Below are 19727 nucleotides of genomic sequence, written 5' to 3'. Positions count from 1 at the left end.
ATTTAGAAATGAGAATGATGCATTCAAGTATTATCATTCAAGTTTGAGATGCACTATTAAAAAAACTTTTAGGGTTTGGAAGAATAGGTTTGCAATCTTAAGAGATGTGGCGAAATTCAAATTTCAAACACAAGTCTGTATAGTTTGTGCGACAATGGTTGTCCATAATTTTATCAGGAAAAATTCTCCAATTGATGACCACTTTATACAAGCTGAACGTGGAAGTGTAATAGATGAAGACAACAATTATGCAACTAGTGATGCATCCTCGTCAAGTTTAACATCTGCCACACAAACGAATCGTGTTCGTGACTCAATTAGAGACCAAATTGTGTAAAGCTTACAATCTAATTAGTTATGTGATTTCATTTACTTCAATTAGAAACCAAATGAATTTTAATTTATATTCATGTTTGTCCATTATATATATTTAATTAATTATCTACAATGTGTTTTTAATTTTTTTCGGTAACAAATATTTTTATTTTATAATTTCACAAATAAACAATTTTTATTTTATCATAATAATTTTAGGTATTTTTTTTAACTATTATCACATTAAAAACATATAATATCAAACATTACTATTCAATAAAAATCTTGCCTTTTCAGTCATTTTACAACTAAACTCACTTTTTTATTAATTATCCAAATAACTTTTAATTTTTTCAACCGACTTTTTATAAGCACTTGTCCAAACATAAATCGTATTACAGTAATTGATTTTTACTCTAACTTTACAAAAATCAGTTAGAATATAAGTCAGTTTTGCCACCATTAATCCAAATATATTCTTAGAAGTTGAGTTGCTGAGAGAACAATTCTAGGGCTAGCCAGCAATTTGATGCTTCTGATGCTTCTGCTGTATGTGAGTAGTGTCTGTTGAGTTGGTGGTCTTATCTCACCATAACTGTTTGGATTCATGGAAGATCGATCTAATAATTCAGGAACAGCTTCCTGGTTACAATTTATGAATTCAAAATCTTACGTTATGTCTTTCTCTGTCCAAAATGCATCCAACAAAGTTATTGAACAAATTTAGATGAACCAAGTGACAAAACAAACATTCATACAGTGTTTTCTTAACATTTTAATTCAGAGTAACAGCTGGGCATTTTCCTTCTGATTCATCCTTTCTCATCCAAGGGGGACGAACAGTGAAGAGAACGAGCGCAAGGAGATGGGACCCGTGTTGATAGATCTCTCCCGTCCCTCTTCCTTTTTCTCAGTTCAGTAATGGGTTCGGGCAGAAGGGGCATGACTGCATTGTTGCTGCTGTTTTCCATGGCTCTACGTACGACTATTTCTTCAAATCTGTCGGGATTCATCGAAGATCCTTTCAATAACTCAGGTACTACTTCCTGTCTATGATTTACGAACCGAACATCTTCCATTCTGGATTTTTGCTTGTACACATATGCTGCACTCCATTTTGCCAGTGCTATACCACATATTCCATCCAAATCCATTACCGCTGGATGGTAGCACGTTGTGTAACTCAAGACAAAGGATATCTCCACGTGGTTCCACCCACACTCTGAAACTGCCCTTTTCAGTTTATCCTCAAGAACAAGCGGTCGCAAATCAAACAAAAAGACATGTGGCGTTGTAAGTGGTGCAAAGATTGTTTGCCCTTCTGGAAATCCAACATCTGTGCCATTAACTCGGACGTCAATGAGCATTTTTGGTGGCGAGTGCCATACGTCCTCTATCAATGCACCAAAACATACAGCCATGTTAGGGAATTCCTTTTGGAACGAAAAAGACAATGAATGTCCCTCAACATAGCGGTCAAACCATTCTGGGGTCTTATCTTCTTCTACTATGAATTTCAAGCCATCAACCTCATGTAAAGCCTGTTGCAAAACGGATCAAGAACAAAGTTATTTCTAAGATTAATGTTTGAGGAAGAAGAATTTAGGAGAACTATCTATAGAGTACACAGTAACGAGTATTTTCTTATTTCTTTACAAGCAAATCACAAATTCATACCATGAAGTAGTTCCAACAATAGAAAACACTAGATCAAGAAAGGGCATAAATATTTGAAATATGATTACATTTTGGTTTTGTTCAAGTGTCATGTCGTTTTTTATCAAATGATAACCATCTCATTATGTGCGTGTTGTCACCACTTCTGTATAAGGAGTGCATGATTCATCATATGGATACTATTAAAAGAGTGGAAGAAAGTGACTAACCTGACATAGTAAAATGTGGCGAGACTCTGAGCTCAAGTGGGAGTACCAATCAAGGTTTATTGCTGACAATTCTTTTAGCTTCGGTGGAATACCTCCAACTTTTTCTATACTTCTACAAAATGAAAGTTTCAATTTTTCTAAACTAACTAGGTTTTTGAATGACAAAGGCAATTCTTCTATGCCACTATGGCCCAAACAGACCTCTTTGATATTTCCCATCGTTCCTAATATTTCTGGGAATCTTGTGAGGCTGGAGCACCCAGAAAGGTCGAGAAACTCTAGGGATGTTAACTTGATGCTTGGAAAGGCCTTGAGCTTCTTACAGTGTTTAACACTCAACCTTTTAAGTTTACCAAGAAATCCAATGGACACGTGAATTTCAGTTAACTTTTTGCAGCCTTCCAAACACAATTCCCTCAAATCTGGCACTGCAGATAAGTCAGAAACTTGTCTTAAATATTTGCAGCCTCTGAAATTCATCAAGCTCAAAGACTGAAACTTCTGCAAAACAGGATTAAAAAACAACTACGTCATAATAAGTTGTAAGAACATAACAAAACATTAAAAAAAAAAAGAAAAGAAAAGACAAATTCTAATACTGACACTACTAATAGCATGGAACAAAATTTGAAGTGTTCTTGCTTCATAGTAAAACAAAATAATGATGAAAAGTGCCAATACTCTGCATGCCTTGAGTAGTACATCGCGTTTGAGGAAACTTTCTGGCATTTTGAGGATAATTAGCTCCCGGGGGTTGAAGTCAGGCGGTAAAGTTGGACAAGGATATCCCTTCCAGTCCAACACTCTTAAACTGTTGGGGAGATACTTGGGGCCAGTAGAAAACTGTGCATTTCTGATAATAAGTATCTTAAGATTTGGCATCTTTTTGAAGGCCTTTCCACTCCAATCAATCACCATATCTCCAGGCATGTCTAGATTTATGGCTTCAATCTTCCCAGAACCCTTCCACACCAAGTAACAGAGTAAACCAGAAAATCTGTCAGATGTATTACAAATTGGAATAAAATTCAACAAAAATATATTAAATCATAATGCACAAGTAAAAAGAAATAATACTAGGTTGGTCGAGAAATGAGAAGAGGAAAAAGTGGGGAAAAGCTACAATAGATTAGGGAAAACTAGAGAACACTATGATCATAAAAATAATAATATGAAAAATATACATGTACAAATGACTCTCACCTTGTTTTCTTCCAACACATTAAGAATGTCTTTATGAAACCATAACCTAGTGCGCTTTCCAGGCTCATATAGTGACTTCTGCCGCACAATTTCTTTACCCATGGCTTGAATCAAATCATGCATAGTCACCTTACCATGATTAATCTTTATCAGACACTTATCAATCAATACCTTAACACCATAATCTGGGCATATACCACGTGCGTACAAAGCACTTCTTACATATTCAAAACTGTCACCTTTAAAGCAGCAAGCAATGTCAAGAAAAATTTCCTGCTCGTATTCCTCCAAAGCATCATAGCTTACCTTCAAGATTTGTTGGATCTCTTTAATTGGCATACTATGATAACTTTCTAATGCGGAATTCCAATCATTTATTTCTCTACTGAACAAGTTGGAACCTACAACTTCCAACGCCAATGGAAGACCACCAGCATAGAGTACGACATTGTTTAAAACGTCCATGTAACTTGCATCAACACTACTTCGTTTAAAAGCATGCCATTTAAGCAATTCAAGACCTTCTTCTTTATTTAAACAGTCTACCTCATAAATTCTTTTAACACCATGGCTTACTAGCAAATGCTTATCCCTTGTTGTTAAAATAATTCTACTACCAGAACCGAACCAATCAAGTCCTCCAGCAATTGCTTGTAATTGCTTTAGCTTATCAACATCATCAAGAACAAGAAGAACCTTCTTTTTGTGGAGCCTATGCTTTATTATTGGAATTCCTTTGTTAACATCTCTTAACTTGATGTCCTCCTCCAACAGTTCAGAAAGAAGCATTTCCTGGACATATGCTAGGCCATGATTAATTGAATTTTCTCTGACATCAGCAAGAAAACAAAAGCCTTCGAATGAGTCCACAATCGAGCTGCATACTGCTCGAGCAATTGTTGATTTTCCTATTCCACCAGTGCCACATATTCCTACTATTTGGACCCCTTCATTAGATTCAACATTTAGAAGAGAATTTACCTTTCGCACTCGATACTCAAGTCCAACCGGAAAATTGGCAATGTGTAAAGGCTTGCGGTTGATTCTCCTAGTGACCTCTTTAACAATCGCTTTGATAAAAGCATATTCGTATTGACATCTGCACCAATAACAATTTTGTTTTGGAAAATTCAAACCAAGTGCTTTAAATCAGTCTTGTGATTATCGATCAACATAGATTCACACCAACTTCATCAAAACATATACCCAGACACAAGACAGCTCAATATAAGGTTCAAACACTTCAGATTTTGCTATGCTCATGATTGTTGGCCTTATTTAGTTATTTATAGTATATGCATGTAAGCACGTCTAAATGTATGTATGTAGAAGAGTGACTATCAAATAAACTAAATGGATACACATTAGCCAAAATAAATGCATGTTCTGTTTTCATTTTTCTTTTAAGACGCATAAGAGCTAATAGGAAACAATAAAGCCCTTCAAACTTTGAAAGTCATAATTTGTGTTGTAGCCTCTCTTAGATGCTAATTTACTAGTAACAAATAACAATCAGTATCGAAAAAAGAAATAAAAGATGTAAAACAAAAGAGGCAATGTAACTTCAAACTCTGAAAGTCATAATTTGTGTTGTAGCCTCTCTTAGATGCTAATTTACTAGTAACAAATAACAATCAGTATCGAAAAAGAAATAAAAGATGTAAAACAAAAGAGGCAATGTACTAACATACCCAGGTTTGAAATGGAAACCCGAGAGATTAGCAGCATCTTGTAGAGCCCGCCTCCATTTTTGCACCTTCTCCTTGTCATTTTTAAACCTCCTCTCATGCTGAACAAATGGTTCTCTGTAACTTTTTCTTTGACGTCGTACTTCTGATGGATCCACGTTATAAAAAATGGGCAGAACCAATCTACCTTTTTTATTTATATGCTCAAGGATCTGAACAAGCTCATCTAAACAAAATGTAGAGGAAGCATAGTTTCTAGAGAAAATAGAGATAGCCATTCTAGACTCCTGGATTGCTTTGAGAAGTGACGGTGTAATCTTTTCTCCTTTTCTAAGCCTTTCGTTGTCTAAAAAAGTACGGATACCCTTTTGTTGCAAGGCCTCGTAGAGGTTTCTGGCAAAATCAAAGCGAGTATCTTCACCTCTAAAATTGAGAAAGACATCATAAGGCCACCCATGAGAGAAGGAAGAGGAAAATGGTGGTTGCTCAGCCATGGTAGCTGGTAGAAATGATCCGCGACCTGGCGGGGAATGAACAAAAATACCAGTGCCTTAATTCTAATACCTATATATTTTATATAACATAATAATTCTAACAAATCATGACATGGATCAGAGTCGTAACTTTCTCAGAATAGTGTGTTACGCTAGTATATTATGATTAAAGAAAAAAGGAATCTCGGGAAGAAGACCAAAAAAACTGTTAGCAAAAGAAAATCAAGTCGACAAACTCCTGTTTTCATCAGGACAGAAAACCTGAGAAGTTATCTTCTAGACAAGAAGATCAAGTCAACAAAATGGCTTTATGCCAAAATTAGGAAGAAACGTGAAAAGGGAAAGTTACCTCTCGTTAGTCAGAGTTTTGACTTGGAAGAATTCTACTCTTTTGTGAAAGACATAGGGAACTAGGCTTGCCGTGGCAGGGACTATGGGGTTATGCTGGGGATTGTGAATGGGTCTTTAAAAATCGTCCCTTGGTCCCCAGAGAGAGCTCAGAGAGGTGTGAAGTATTTTGAAAGAGTATCGAGGATTGGGAGTTGTGGCCTCTCGAGAGCCAAGAGTCATTGTGTTGTGTCTCTCGTGCTGTTCTTACTAGTTTGTAATCATGATTTGATTGTGGTTTATGTGTCTGGGTCTAAGAATCATTTCCTTTGTTTTGCAGTAATAGTATCATCCATCTTGATCGGGTTAGTTCCGTGATCAGCTCTGTTCAGGGGAGGGTCATCACATTTTCTTTTTCGATGATCAAGTCAACAAAATGGTTTCTTTTTTCAATGATCAAGTCAACAAAATGAGCGTGAAATAGAAATGCATTCACAAGGAAACGACACGTGACAAAATAAATTAGTCAGGATTAGATGCCCAATCTGAGGTGTGAAGACGAAAATATGCCGCCCCAAATTCTCGGCCGCCAAACATGAAACCAGTAGAAGACTTAATGGCGGGAATGGTTCTCTCAACATTAGGGGTAAAAGAGACGAAGAAGAAAGTGATGTATGATACTCTTCCAGTCTTTAATATAAAATCTTTTTAACTAATTTGATTAAATTAAGAAAGTTAAGTAAGTTAGTTAATTATAAGAAATATGACATGTTTTTTCTAAAACACCATAATCTTTTTCCTTAATATCTTCTCTTCCTCTTTTATTTAATTATGGTTAAAAGAGTATCTATGGACATAATTTAGAAAAAATTGATAAATATAAGAAATATGTCTTATATTTAAAATCAAAATCAATTTAATAATTAGGTCTTATATTAAGAACCGGAGAAATATTATCAACATGTGATAATACTTTTTTTTAGGTTTAATTTAACCCACTTATTTCTATTTTAAATGGTGCAAGTCAAGTTGGCTAGCAAATTTTCTGTAAGATACTACTTTTAGTCCTAATTATAAGAGTTAGTTGACTAATTTGTGGAGATTAACGAAAAAAGTTAAGTTAGTTATTTATAATAAATATGTGTTGTTTTTCCTAAAATATCCTTGCTAATCAAGTGTATTAGCTAGAATTATCATTGTTAGAAGGACTATCTTAAAAAAAAAGTATAAATATTAGAGACAAAATGGATTGGGGTCTTATATTTAGGACCAAATAAAAGTTAAACGAGGTCTTATATTAAGAAATGGAGGTAGTATAATGAAAATCTTTGAACATAGATTGCACTCTCAATATTCAAATTAAAACAACAATAACCTTTATAAAATGATAATTTGTTTTATCTCTATGTACAAAGACAAAGGTAATAAATTCAATATTGTTGTATGTTTGTGTTGTATGATATATCTTGTCTAAATAGAGTAATGGTGAGGGTTTATATAGATCATAAAACGGTGTTTTGAAAAGAAACATTTTGGAGCAATAGCTTTTTAATTAAAAGTCAAAGCCATGTGTTAATTCATGAAGTAACATAATTTAAATAATCAAAGGTTATTTAATAACTTCCCCATCAAGAGTTACACCATTTTATACCTAAGGTTGCCTTAGAAAAATAATACTCCTCCGGTCCTTAATATAGGACCCAATTATTGAATTGGTTTTGGTCCTAAATATAAGACCCATTTCTTTATATTTATCAATTTTCTCTAAATTACCCCTATGGATACTTCCTCAACCATAATTAAGTAGAAGAGGAAGAGGGGTGTTAAGAAAGATGATTATGGTATTTTAGGAAAAATATGTCACATTTTTTATAAGTAACTAACTTACCTAACTTCCTTAATCTAATCAAATTAGTTAAATGGGTCTTATATTAAGGATCGGAGGAGTACAACATTTTACCAAGTAGTAATTATCACATATTTACATAAATGTATATAAAAACCGAAGAAACACAACATTGGTGAGTTTTAGTGTTATAACTCCCTAGATAATTATTCGTATAGATATATTAATTTGTATGAGAACACAACGTTTCATATAAATACATATTAATTTATATAAAAACCCAACCCCTCATATAAATTAATAAATTTATATGAAAACACAACTTTTCATATAAATTTAATAAATTTTTTAAAAAAACACATCTCTTTATTTTAACAACATACTTTAATATTTAGGTGGAAGAATTTCACATGAACCTTTTGAAAATTAATACTGATATGCAAAAAAAGAAGAAGCACTATTTCAACTTTTAACACAATTTTTTTAAAAAAATGCTGTTTAACTTATATATATATATATATATATATATATATATTATAGCAGTTTTTTGTCAGTAACGATGTAATTCATTACTACCAAGTACCAAGTTTAACCAAGTGTTTTTTGTTTTGGGTTTTTTGGCAATGTTGACCTTCAACAACAGTATACTTAATGTTGATTTTTATTGAATTTTCTCTAACATCGGCAAGAAAACAAAAGCCTTCAAATGAGTCCACAATCAAACTGCATACTGCTCGAGCAATTGTTGATTTTCCTATTTCACCAGTGCCACATATTCCTACCGTTTGGACCCCTTCATTAGAATCGACATTTAGAAGAGAATTTACTTTTCCCGCTCGATACTCAAGTCCAACCGGAAAATTGGCAATGTGTAAAGGCTTGCGGTTGATTCTCCTAGTGACCTCTTTAACAATCGCTTTGATAAAAGCATATTCGTATTGACATCTGCACCAATAACAATTTTGTTTTGGAAAATTCAAACCAAGTGCTTTAAATCAGTCTTGTGATTATCTCACAACATCCATTCACACCAAGTGCATCAAAACAAACAAGACATCTCAATTTAAGATTCAAACACTTTAGATTTTGCAATGCTCATGATTCTTGGCCTCATTTAGTTATTTAGAATATATATATATATATATATATACAAGTACGTGCGAATATATGTATGTAAAAGGCTGACTGTCAAATAAACTAAACGCAAATATATAAGCCAGGCTAAATTCATCATGCTCTCTCTTCATTCAAACAACAGCTAATACGAAATTATATAGCACTTCAAAATTTTGAAAGTCATAATTTCTGTTGCAGCCTCTCTTAGATGTTAATTCGGTAGTAACAATCAATATCAAATAAACAAATAAAAGATTTAAAGCAAAAGAGAGGCAATGTACTAACATACCCAGGTTTGAAATGGAAACCCGAGAGATTAGCAGCATCTTGTAGAGCCTGCATCCATTTTTGCACCTTCTCCTTGTCATTTTTAAACCTCCTCTCATGCTGAGCAAATACTTTTCTATAATTTTTTCTTTGACGTCGTACTTCTGATGGATCCACGTTATAAAAAATGGGCAAAACCAGTCTACCTTTTTTATTTATATGCTCAAGGATCTGAACAAGCTCATCTAACCAAAATGCAGAGGAAGCATAGTTTCTAGAGAAAATAGTGATAGCCATTCCAGAATCTTGGATTGCTTTGAGAAGTGACGGTGTCTTGTCTCCTTTTCTAAGCCTTTCATCGTCTAAAAAAGTATGGATACCTTTTTGTTGTAAAGCCTCGTAGAGGTTTCTAGCAGAACCAAAGCGAGTATCTTCACCTCTGAAATTGAGAAAGACATCATAAGTCCACCCATGAGAGAAGGAAGAGCAAAATGGTGATTGCTCAGCCATGGTAGCTGGTAGAAATGATCCTCGACCTGCCGGAGAAGAACAAAAATACTAGTGCTTTAAAGTTCGAATATCTATATCTTTTTATAATATAAAAATTCTAACAAATCATGACATGAGTCATAAATTTCTCAGAATGGTGTGTTACGCCAGTATATTGTGATTAAAGAGAAAGGGAATCTCTGTAAGCAGAGCACAAAAAATTATTAGCAAAAGAAAATCAAGTCGACAAAATTCTAGTTTCATCAGTACAGAAAACCTGAGAAGTTATCTAGTAGAACGAGAAGATCAAGTCAACAAAAAGGTTTCTTTGTCACTGATCTAGTCCCCAAGATGGTTTTCCCCCCCCCCCCCCAAACATCAAGTCAACAAAATGAGTGTGAAATAGAAATGCATTCACAACCCAACAACGCGTAACATTATAAATTAGTCAAGACTATATGCCCAATCTGAAGTGTGAAGACGTACATAAGAAATGTTGCCCCAAATTCTCGGCTACCAAACACGAAACCGGTACAAGATTGGGGTAGTATTGAAGTAGAACTGTAGAAACAAACCTTTGAGCATTGGATGAACACGCAGTCAATTCAGTGACGAAAATGAGTCGCTTTTCACTAGCCCACATCTAATTTCCCGGGCATTCAATTATAGTCTGACTTTTGTGCCTTACTGCCTTATCACTTTCTTTCATAACAGTTGCGGTCCCACACGGAGATATTCTAGCACCGTGCACTCCATCTCCATATCAAGCAAGCACCACGTATGGCTGAAATTCCTCGTCCACTCCCATTACCTTACGGCTTACGTACTTGGTTGAAGAGATTTGCCTTAGCGTTCAAAGTTGACCTTTCCGTGATTGGCCTTGACAGAAATTTTCTTCTCGGCTGCAAAGGGGCAATCCCGCTCCCGCCATGGACTTCTGTTATGAATTATGATCTCTCTCAATAAAACATACAACTCGAAATTAATACATTTTACTTAAAAATTAATTCAAGGAGCCTAAAACAATTGGAAAAATTATCATTTTGTTATAAATATTGTCAAACGTTGATATCCATCTTCCCTTCCTCTTCAACTTCCTCAACTCTCACTATTTTTATTAGGCATTAATCTTCCACTACTTCGTTACTTCTCCACTATGCCTTTAATTTTGTAACTCATCCTCCACTCACATTCGTGTAGTTTATTGTCCTTTATCCACCGTTTAAGTATAAATATAACCTATGTATAATACTATGCCTATAAATAGGGCATGCCATTGTGTTGTGATGAAAGTGAAGCAAGTGAAGAAATACAATATCATTCTCTCATTTTCTTATTTACATATCTTCTCTAATCTACTTTCTTTATTGGTTAATTTCGTAACACATTATGCCTATAAATAGGGCATGCCATTGTGTTCTGATAGAAAGTGAAACAACTGAAAAGAATACAATATCATTCTCCCATTTTCTTGTCTACATCTCTTCTCAAATCTATTTTTTTATTGGTTGAATGAAGTCAGTTTGATAAGATTTCTCCGATTTATTTAAAGGAAATGATAGTTTTCCATATTAATAATATTTTTGCTTCATTGGAACCAAATATTTTATTCATCGTATTGAGGTATGAAAATTTTTATTTCTATTTCTTACTTTTCTTATATTTTCATGATTCTACTATCCTTATACTTCTTAATTTGCTATGAGATTTATGTTCATATATAACATTACTATATATGATTATCATCTCCAATATTAGTTAATTATTGTCTTAGAAAGTAAAATGTTAGACATATAAATGAATGGTTAATAGCCATTGTACTCTTAATTTTGTGATTAGATGGCCAGAGGCCATATCACGTTTTAATGATTCTTTGATAAAAGACCATCTTATGGTTATAACAATAGCATGACAACATTGTCAAAATTTGATAATTTATATCAAAGTCCTGAAGGTGTGGTTTAAAAATTAAATGATTCAAAAGAACTTCATAGTTTTGAAAATTTTGTTATGGTCCGAAAGACTAATATTTGAGAAAATTGATGGTGTGCTATTGAAAACAAGGAATATATCCACAAGAGTGATAAAGAGTATGATCACATTGTATTAGTGGAACTGATAACTAAAAAAACAATAATCTTTAGGCTAAACTATTGAATCATAACAGAAAAATTAGTAATAGCCCTATGATCAATACGATAAAATTATAAACAAATGTTATAATATGATCAGAAGTCATATAAACAAATATATATCAATTCATTGAAAGTAAATGTTAAAAAAAAAAAAAAGGCTATGAAGCTAAAAAGACCATGTGATATTATGAAAATATCGAAAGTAATTCTAATACTTGAAGGCAATAAGTTATGAAAAAAGATACCCAAAGTATTTATAAAAATAGAAGAAATACAACCATATGCCTAGGAGGCTATATATAATGTTTATTTTTATCAGTCTTTAAATTTATTGTGATTTTTGAGAAACAAATTGCTATAAGAATTTGATATTGTGATATTGATAAGTATGTGATATAAAATTAAATTGATCAAATAGACTCAAAAGTTATTAGTTATATTTTATCAATATGATCTGATTCAATAGTAGTTTTAAGTATTTTAAATGTCTATATTACCTTGATCAATATTGAGAAGTTTTGAATGTTAATTTTGATTTGTACTTTATTTTCAAAAGTTCATTTTTAAACGTTCTTCTACATTTTTGAGTTTTCTCCATGTGTATTGCAAGTTGAATATATGATACTCATAATTATTTGTTAATGATATATTGAAATAAAGTGGTCTTTCATATTCTTCTTAAATTATATAGTTCCTGAAGAATTATATGTAATAGTATTAATATAGTTTCAGAAGAACTAATGTTGATTCTTTATATGAGTAGACAAAGTATTGATAGTGAAAAATATGACCCATATATCTACATCATAACTTTGGTTCTCCAAAGAGTATAAATGTTACAGCACAATTGGATCAAAGCCCATAACTATATATGAATTAGGCAATACTTGGGCTTCCAAGCAAAATATATGTTATTAGCCTTAGCTTATTATATGCTCATAACTATTTGTGAAATATATGAATAAAAGAATCATATTTGAATGACTCAATCTTGAGGAGGAAACTATTAGAATACAAGTATAAGTTGATATTGGATATATTTTTCATATGAATTTCATAAATGGATATCATCAATCGTATATTATATTAAAAAATTTATTATTGGTAACGAAATATGGTACAGTAAACCAGAAGTTTACTGATATAATTAGATTTATTGTTGGCATAACTTGCTTGATCATCTTGAACTATACGATGCAAAAAATTATTGAAAATTATATATTGATATCCATTAAAAAACTAGCAAATTCTTCCGAATAGCCAACATTTTTAAGAATCCGTATGTGCTACTTGTTCTTAAAAAAAAAACTGATTATAAAATATTACTAGTTATATTTGTTTTGAAATGGATCACTACATTTCTGAAAATATATTAAACTCATATATATGGGTCCATTTAGAAGTACATAAGCCATAAAAGTATTTAATATTTAATAGATGCATCTATATAAAATGGTAACATATGTGATTGACATTAGTTTGCGGCCTGAAGTTTGCAAGATTGTTTAGATAAATATCTATGGACTATATGACCCTAAAAACTTGATTTTAAAGATGTTAGTGAATTATATATATCAAGCTTTTAATGTTAAAAAGCCTACTTAACAAATTGATCTAGCGAAATTATGTGTTAATACCTCAGTGAATAGCTGGATCAATATTTACAAACACAAGTTTTTTTTTATTTTAGTAGAATAGCTGGATCAATATTTACAAGCACAAGTTTTTTTTTATTTTAGTATTGACATATTTAATTTAATATATTACAGTACTTATACACATCAAAGCAACAAAATTCTCCCGATAAAATTGGCTTTTGGTCAGGAGCCAGATATTTTCTATCTAAAATTTGAAAGATGCAATATTTATTCCTAATAATCCAACACAATGCACATAGATGAATATTTAAAAAAACTTGGGACATATGTTGGGTAAGAACCTCCTTCTTCTTGATTGTCTCTAAATGAAATAAAATTATGTTCCTAAAAGAAACAAATGGATTTTAAGAGACTTATACTGCATAATTAGTTCATTGTTATTCGACAAAGTTTTCCTAATATGAGGGGAAGAAATTGAGTAGCTGGAAAAGAGATCGCATTGAATGCATTATTACTATCAAATATAGATTATCAAATATATCAGTATGGACCAAAAGTTCATCGAACATTGCATTCATGAAATGCTACAAAATATTTTACTAACCTGAATGAAAATTTTTAAATATCTTATTCCAGCTGAAAATGCTCCAATTAGTATAAATGAGAATGAGATATGCCGAAAGCATGATCGGTTAATTGGTTCCAATATAAAATATATTGAATAAAGAGGAGCATACAACTTAGAAGTTGTATTGAGGAGGCATGTACTATAAAAGAATATTAAGACATAACTAATTGTAAGCCCCAGAAAAGGTTCAGGTACCTGAAGAAGAAGAAAGAGATCTCAATAAGTTATGTCACAAGAGAAAAATGGAACCGAAAGATAAAATTTATCAATGACAATTTTGATAAGAATATCACATGATAAAAGGAGGATATACATATAGATCTATCATACAAAGTAGATATAAATTTGGCCAAGAAGAAAAGAAAAAAAGGAAAAGACGTTATGAAAATATTATTTCGATATGGGAAAATAGGCCTGCAGTCCAAACACATGAAATATAAAGTTTCTATAGAATATATAATTGTTTATGTGAAAATAAAGATTTCACAAATGATTATGATGTGACATATTACTTTGTGTGGATGATATAATTTTGCATATCTGAATAGTTTGATAGTTATAAAATGCATTTGTTAGATATTATTATGATCCATGCATGAAAATCATTAAATAGTAAAATTTACATGATAATCCTTGAAGGATCCAAAATATATCAGGAACATATATAAGAAAATCTTTCAGTATATGAAATATTATGAAGATTAAAATAATTTCAGTATGTATCATTCATTTTATAATTCTGGATCAAAATATATGAAATTTTCTGAAGGATTTCATTTGCCAGAAGCATACAATTCAAGTTCTTGAGAACAATACTTAATTAAGTTAAATAAGTTTCTATAGGAATTAAAGCAATTAGGGCATATGTGGTATAACCGACTAAGCAAATAACAGTTAAAGGAATGATATAAGAATGATCCAATTTGCCCATGCATTTTTATGAAAAGATCTGGAAATAAGTTTGCTATAATTGCTGTTTATATTGATGACATACATATTATTGAAACTCTTGAAGAGCTTACAAAAGCTATGGATTGCTTAAAGAAAGAATTTGAAACGAAGGACTTGGGAAAAACAAAGTTTTGCCTCGGATTGCAAATTGAATACTTAAGAAATAAAAATTTTTGTGTATCAAATAATTGATACAAAAAAGGTCTTAAATTATTTTTATATGGATAAATCACTTCCATTATGTACTTTAGTGGTTGTGAGATTTTGGGACCTTTTAGACCTTGAGAAGGTGATGAAGAATTATTTGGTCTAGAAGTACCATATGTTAGTACAATTAGTGCACTTATATATCTTTGCAGTCAACATACAACTTGATATATAATTTATTGTTAACTTACTAGTAAGATATAGTTCTTCGCCAACACGAAAACACTAAAATAAAGATTATAAATTCTTTTTGATCTACATGTTGGTAATTCCATATAGAGTATCTCATAATACTCAAAAGATGGTGAAATATATATCTAGCATATTTGTTTACCAAGTCACTTCTTATTACAATATTTGAAAAGTTTGTTCATGATATCAGATGTCACAGACTCAAGGATATCAATTGATGTCATCAACAGGGGGAGTTAATACACGCTATACTCTTTTTTCCTTGTCTATGGTTTTTTCCCATTGGGTTTTTATAGTAAGGTTTTTAATAAGGCAGCATCAAACAGTGTATTAGTGAATGTGTACCTTTTTCTTTTGTTAGGTTTTGTCCCATAGGGTTTTCCTAATTGAAGTTTTTTAATAAGGCACATCCTTATATAATGGACATCTAGTGAAGAGTGTTATGAATATTATCAAATGTGGATGTCGATCTTCCCTTCCTCCTCAACTTCCTCAACTCCCACTACTTCCATTAGGCATTAATCTTCCACTACTCTATTACTTCTCCACTATGCCTTTAATTTCGTAACTCACCCCTGCTTACATTTATGTGATTTATTGTCTTTTATCCATCATTTAAGTATAAGTGTAACCTATGTGTAAGATTATACCTATAAATATGACATGCCATTGTATTGTGATAGAAAGTGAAACAAGTGAAGGAATATAATATCATTCTTCTATTTTCTTGTCTACATCTCTTCTCAAACCTATTTTTTTGTTGGTTAATTTTATAACACATTTGATATTTATTGTTGTAAGTTGTAACTTGATTTTATTGTTGTAACTCAATTGACACTCTAATTAGACAAACTCAATTCTTACCGTGTTAATCATTTAAAATGGTAATCCCAATATTTCAAAAAATAGAGTTGAAGTATAAATTTCATGCTTTAACTTTAAACAAATTGTCGATTTAGTCCCTTAATTTTAAAAAGTATATTTTTAATCTTTAATTTAAAATCATTAGTCATATTTTTGTAATAATCACAGTTGTTATGAGAATTAAAACTTAATCTGTTAGTATTTGAGCATGTTTTATCAACATTTAAAATCTCAAGATCATTATTTTTTGTTAACAGTCTTAGGGTCAGATGGCTAAAATATACTTTTTAAATTAACGGATAGAACTGAAATTTTGTGTTAAAGATAAAAAAAACTAAAAATACACCTTAGTCAAAAAAATATTAACATGAAAGGACATGTCTGAATTTAATATTACTCAATCAACCATGATAGAGTCAAATTCCCAGGAGAGCTCTTAAATTCTCAATTCTTAAACGTTCAATACGTAATATTTTTTTGTTCATTTGATCCTTCCCCTCTTCCATTCTATTGTACAGGTGACAAGTTTCCATAAGCTACTATTCCTCCGGTCTTATATATAAGACCTAATTGTTGAATTGGTTTTAATCTTAAATATAAGACCCATTTCTCATATTTATCAGTTTTCTCTAAATTACCCCTATGAATACCCTCAACTATAATCAAGTAGGAGAGGAAGAGAGGGTATTAAGAAAGATGATTATGGTATTTTAGGAAAAACGTGTCACGTTTCTTATAATTAACTAAACTTACCTAACTTCCTTAATCTATCAAATTAGTTAAATGGTCTTATATTAAGGATTAGAGGAGTATTATTTATGAATTTGGATAATTCATTTTAAGCATTTCGTTATTGATAATATTGAACTTTTCAATTGTAAGTAGTCTTCACACTTTCGTAGCTAGTCAAACTTAGAAGTTGAGCTGCCGAAAGAAAAATTCTAGAGCTAGCTAGCAATTTGATCCTTCTGCTGTATGTGAGTAGCGTCTGCTGAGTTGGTGCTCTTATCTCACCATAACTGTTTGGATTCATGGAAGATCGATCTAATGATTCAAGGACAGTTTCCTGGCTACAATTTAAGAATCCAATATCTTACAAGGTTATTGAACAAATTTAGATGAACAAAATAAGACAAACAAACATCCATACAATGTTTCTTAGCATTTAATTCTTAGCAACAGCTTAGCATTTTCCTTCTGATTCATCATTTCTCATCCAAGAGGGACAGAGAAGAGAACGAGTGGGACGACGTGGGACCCGTATTGATAGATCTCTCCCGTCCCTCTTCCTAATATTATTCTCTATTCCAGTGACTGAATGAGATTCAGCAATGGGTTTGGATAAAAGGGACATATCTGCATTTTTGCTACTGTCTCCACTGACTTTGAAATCGATGTCAGACCACTTCATCTAGGCAGGACTGACTCAGTAAAACTGTCAGGATTCGTGGAAGATCCTTTCGACAACTCCGATACAGCTTCTTGGCAATGATTTATGAATCGAATATCTTCCATTCTGGACTTTTGCTTGTACACATATGCTCCACTCCATTTTGCCTTTGATATACCATATATTTCACCCAAAACATTGGACCGGAGCAATCTATGTAACTCAGACACAGGATATCTCCACGTGGTCCATCCACTCTCTAAAACCACTTCTCAGTTTATCCTCGAGAACAAACCGCCGCAAATCAAACAAAAAGATATGTGGTGTGTAAGTGATGACAAAATTGTTGCCCTTCTGGAAATCCAACATCCGTGCCATTAACTCGGACGTCGATAAGCATTTTAGGAGGTGCGTGCCATGGGTCCTCTATTAATGCACCAAAACATACGGCCATGATTGGGAATTCCTTTTGGAACCAGAAAGACAATGAATGTCCCTCAACATAGTGGTCAAACCATTCTGGGGTCTTATCTTCTTCTACTATGAATTTCAAGCCATCAACCTCATGTAAAGCCTGTTGCAAAAAAAGATCAAGAACAAAGTTACTTCTAATATTAATGTTTATATGGAGGAAGAATTTAAGAAAACTATCTATAGAGTACAGAGTAACGAGTCTTCTATTTAAGTAGTTCCCACAATTGAAGCACTAGATCAAGAAAGAACAATCTATCTTTGATTTATTTTTTTTTTTTTTGGTTTGTTCAGGGGTCATGTCATTTTTTATCAAATAACATCATTTCATTATGTGCGTGCTGGCACCAACTTCTTTGTAAAGTAGTTCATGATTCATCACACAGACGCAATTAAGAGTAGTGGAGAGAGAGAGAGAGACTAACCTGACGCAGCAAAATGCCACGAGACTCTAAGCTCAAGTGTGAGTACCATTCAAGGTTCACTGCCGACAATTCTTTAGGTTCGGTGGAACACCTCTAATTTTTTCAATACTCCTACAAAACGAAAGTTCTAGTTTTTCTAAATTAACTAGGTTTTTGAATGACAAAGGCAACTCTTCTATGCCACTATGGTCCAAACAGACATCTTTGATATTTTCCATCGTTCCTAATATTTCTGGGAATCTTGTGAGGCCGAAGCACCCAGAAAGGTCAAGAAACTCTAGGGATGCTAACTTGATACTTGGAAAGGTGTTGAGCTTCCAACAGTTTTTAACACTCAACCTTTTAAGTTTACCAAGAAATCCAATAGACACATGAACTTCAGTTAATTGTTACAGCCTTCCAAACACAATTCCTTCAAATTTGAAACTGCAGATAAGTCAGAAACTCGTCTTAAAAATTTGCAACCTCTGAAATTCATCACGCTCAGAGACTGAAACTTCTGCGAGCCAAGATAAAAAATAACCAAGTCTTAATAAACTATAAGAACATCATAAAACATTAAAAAACACAAATACTAATATTTACAGCAATCATTGCATGGAACAAATTTTGACGTATTCTTGCTTCATAATAAAAAAAAAATAATGATCAAAAGGGCCAATACTCTGCATGCGTTGAGTGGGACATCCGGTTGGAGGAAACTTTCCGGCATTTTGAGGATAATTAGTTCCTTGGGGTTAAAATCAGACGGTAAAGATGGACAAGGATATCCCTTCCAGTCCAACACTCTTAAACTGTTGGGGAGATGCTTGGGACCTGTAGAAAACTGTGCATTTCTGATAATAAGAATCTTAAGATTTGGCATCTTTTTGAAAGGCCCTTCCATTCCAATCAATCACCATATCTCCGGGCATGTCTAGATTTATGGCTTCAATCTCCCCAGAACCCTTTCATACCAAGTAACAAAGTAAACCAGAAAATCTGTCAAATGTATTACGAGTTGGTATAGAGTCCACTAAAAATATCTTAGATCATAACGCACTCGTCAAAAGATAATAGGAGGTTATTCAAGGAATTGGAAGAGGAAAAACAAAAGTAGAAAAGAAAAGAGCTATGTGCGCTGTCAAGACCCCTGAGGGAGAGATTAAGGAAAACTAGAACACCGTGATCATAAGAATTGCAATATGAAAAATATACATGTACCAATGACTCTTACCTTGTTTTCTTCCAACGCA

At 32.5% G+C, this 19727-nt stretch overlaps 2 protein-coding genes across 2 annotated transcripts; both read right to left on the bottom strand.

Moving 5' to 3' along the window:
* Nucleotides 1-1127: 1127 nt before the first annotated feature.
* On the bottom strand, nt 1128-5586 carry LOC114727461 (TMV resistance protein N-like). Its single transcript, XM_028914170.1, has 5 exons — nt 5096-5586; nt 3405-4503; nt 2904-3164; nt 2403-2702; nt 1128-1856 (listed from the first exon to the last, which is right to left on the bottom strand). The coding sequence occupies exons 1-5, from the start codon at nt 5584-5586 to the stop codon at nt 1128-1130; spliced, it is 2880 nt and encodes a 959-aa protein (XP_028770003.1).
* Nucleotides 5587-5808: 222 nt separating this feature from the next.
* On the bottom strand, nt 5809-9652 carry LOC114727460 (toll/interleukin-1 receptor-like protein). Its single transcript, XM_028914169.1, has 3 exons — nt 9165-9652; nt 8491-8704; nt 5809-5862 (listed from the first exon to the last, which is right to left on the bottom strand). Exons 1-3 carry the CDS (start codon nt 9650-9652, stop codon nt 5809-5811), a joined length of 756 nt encoding a protein of 251 aa, XP_028770002.1.
* Nucleotides 9653-19727: the final 10075 nt, after the last annotated feature.

The sequence above is a fragment of the Neltuma alba genome, unplaced genomic scaffold (assembly GCF_004799145.2).
Source record: "Neltuma alba isolate B1F8T4 unplaced genomic scaffold, ASM479914v2 tig00012477_pilon, whole genome shotgun sequence".
Classification (NCBI taxonomy): domain Eukaryota; kingdom Viridiplantae; phylum Streptophyta; class Magnoliopsida; order Fabales; family Fabaceae; genus Neltuma; species Neltuma alba.
This window is presented reverse-complemented; position numbering and strand designations above follow the sequence as displayed.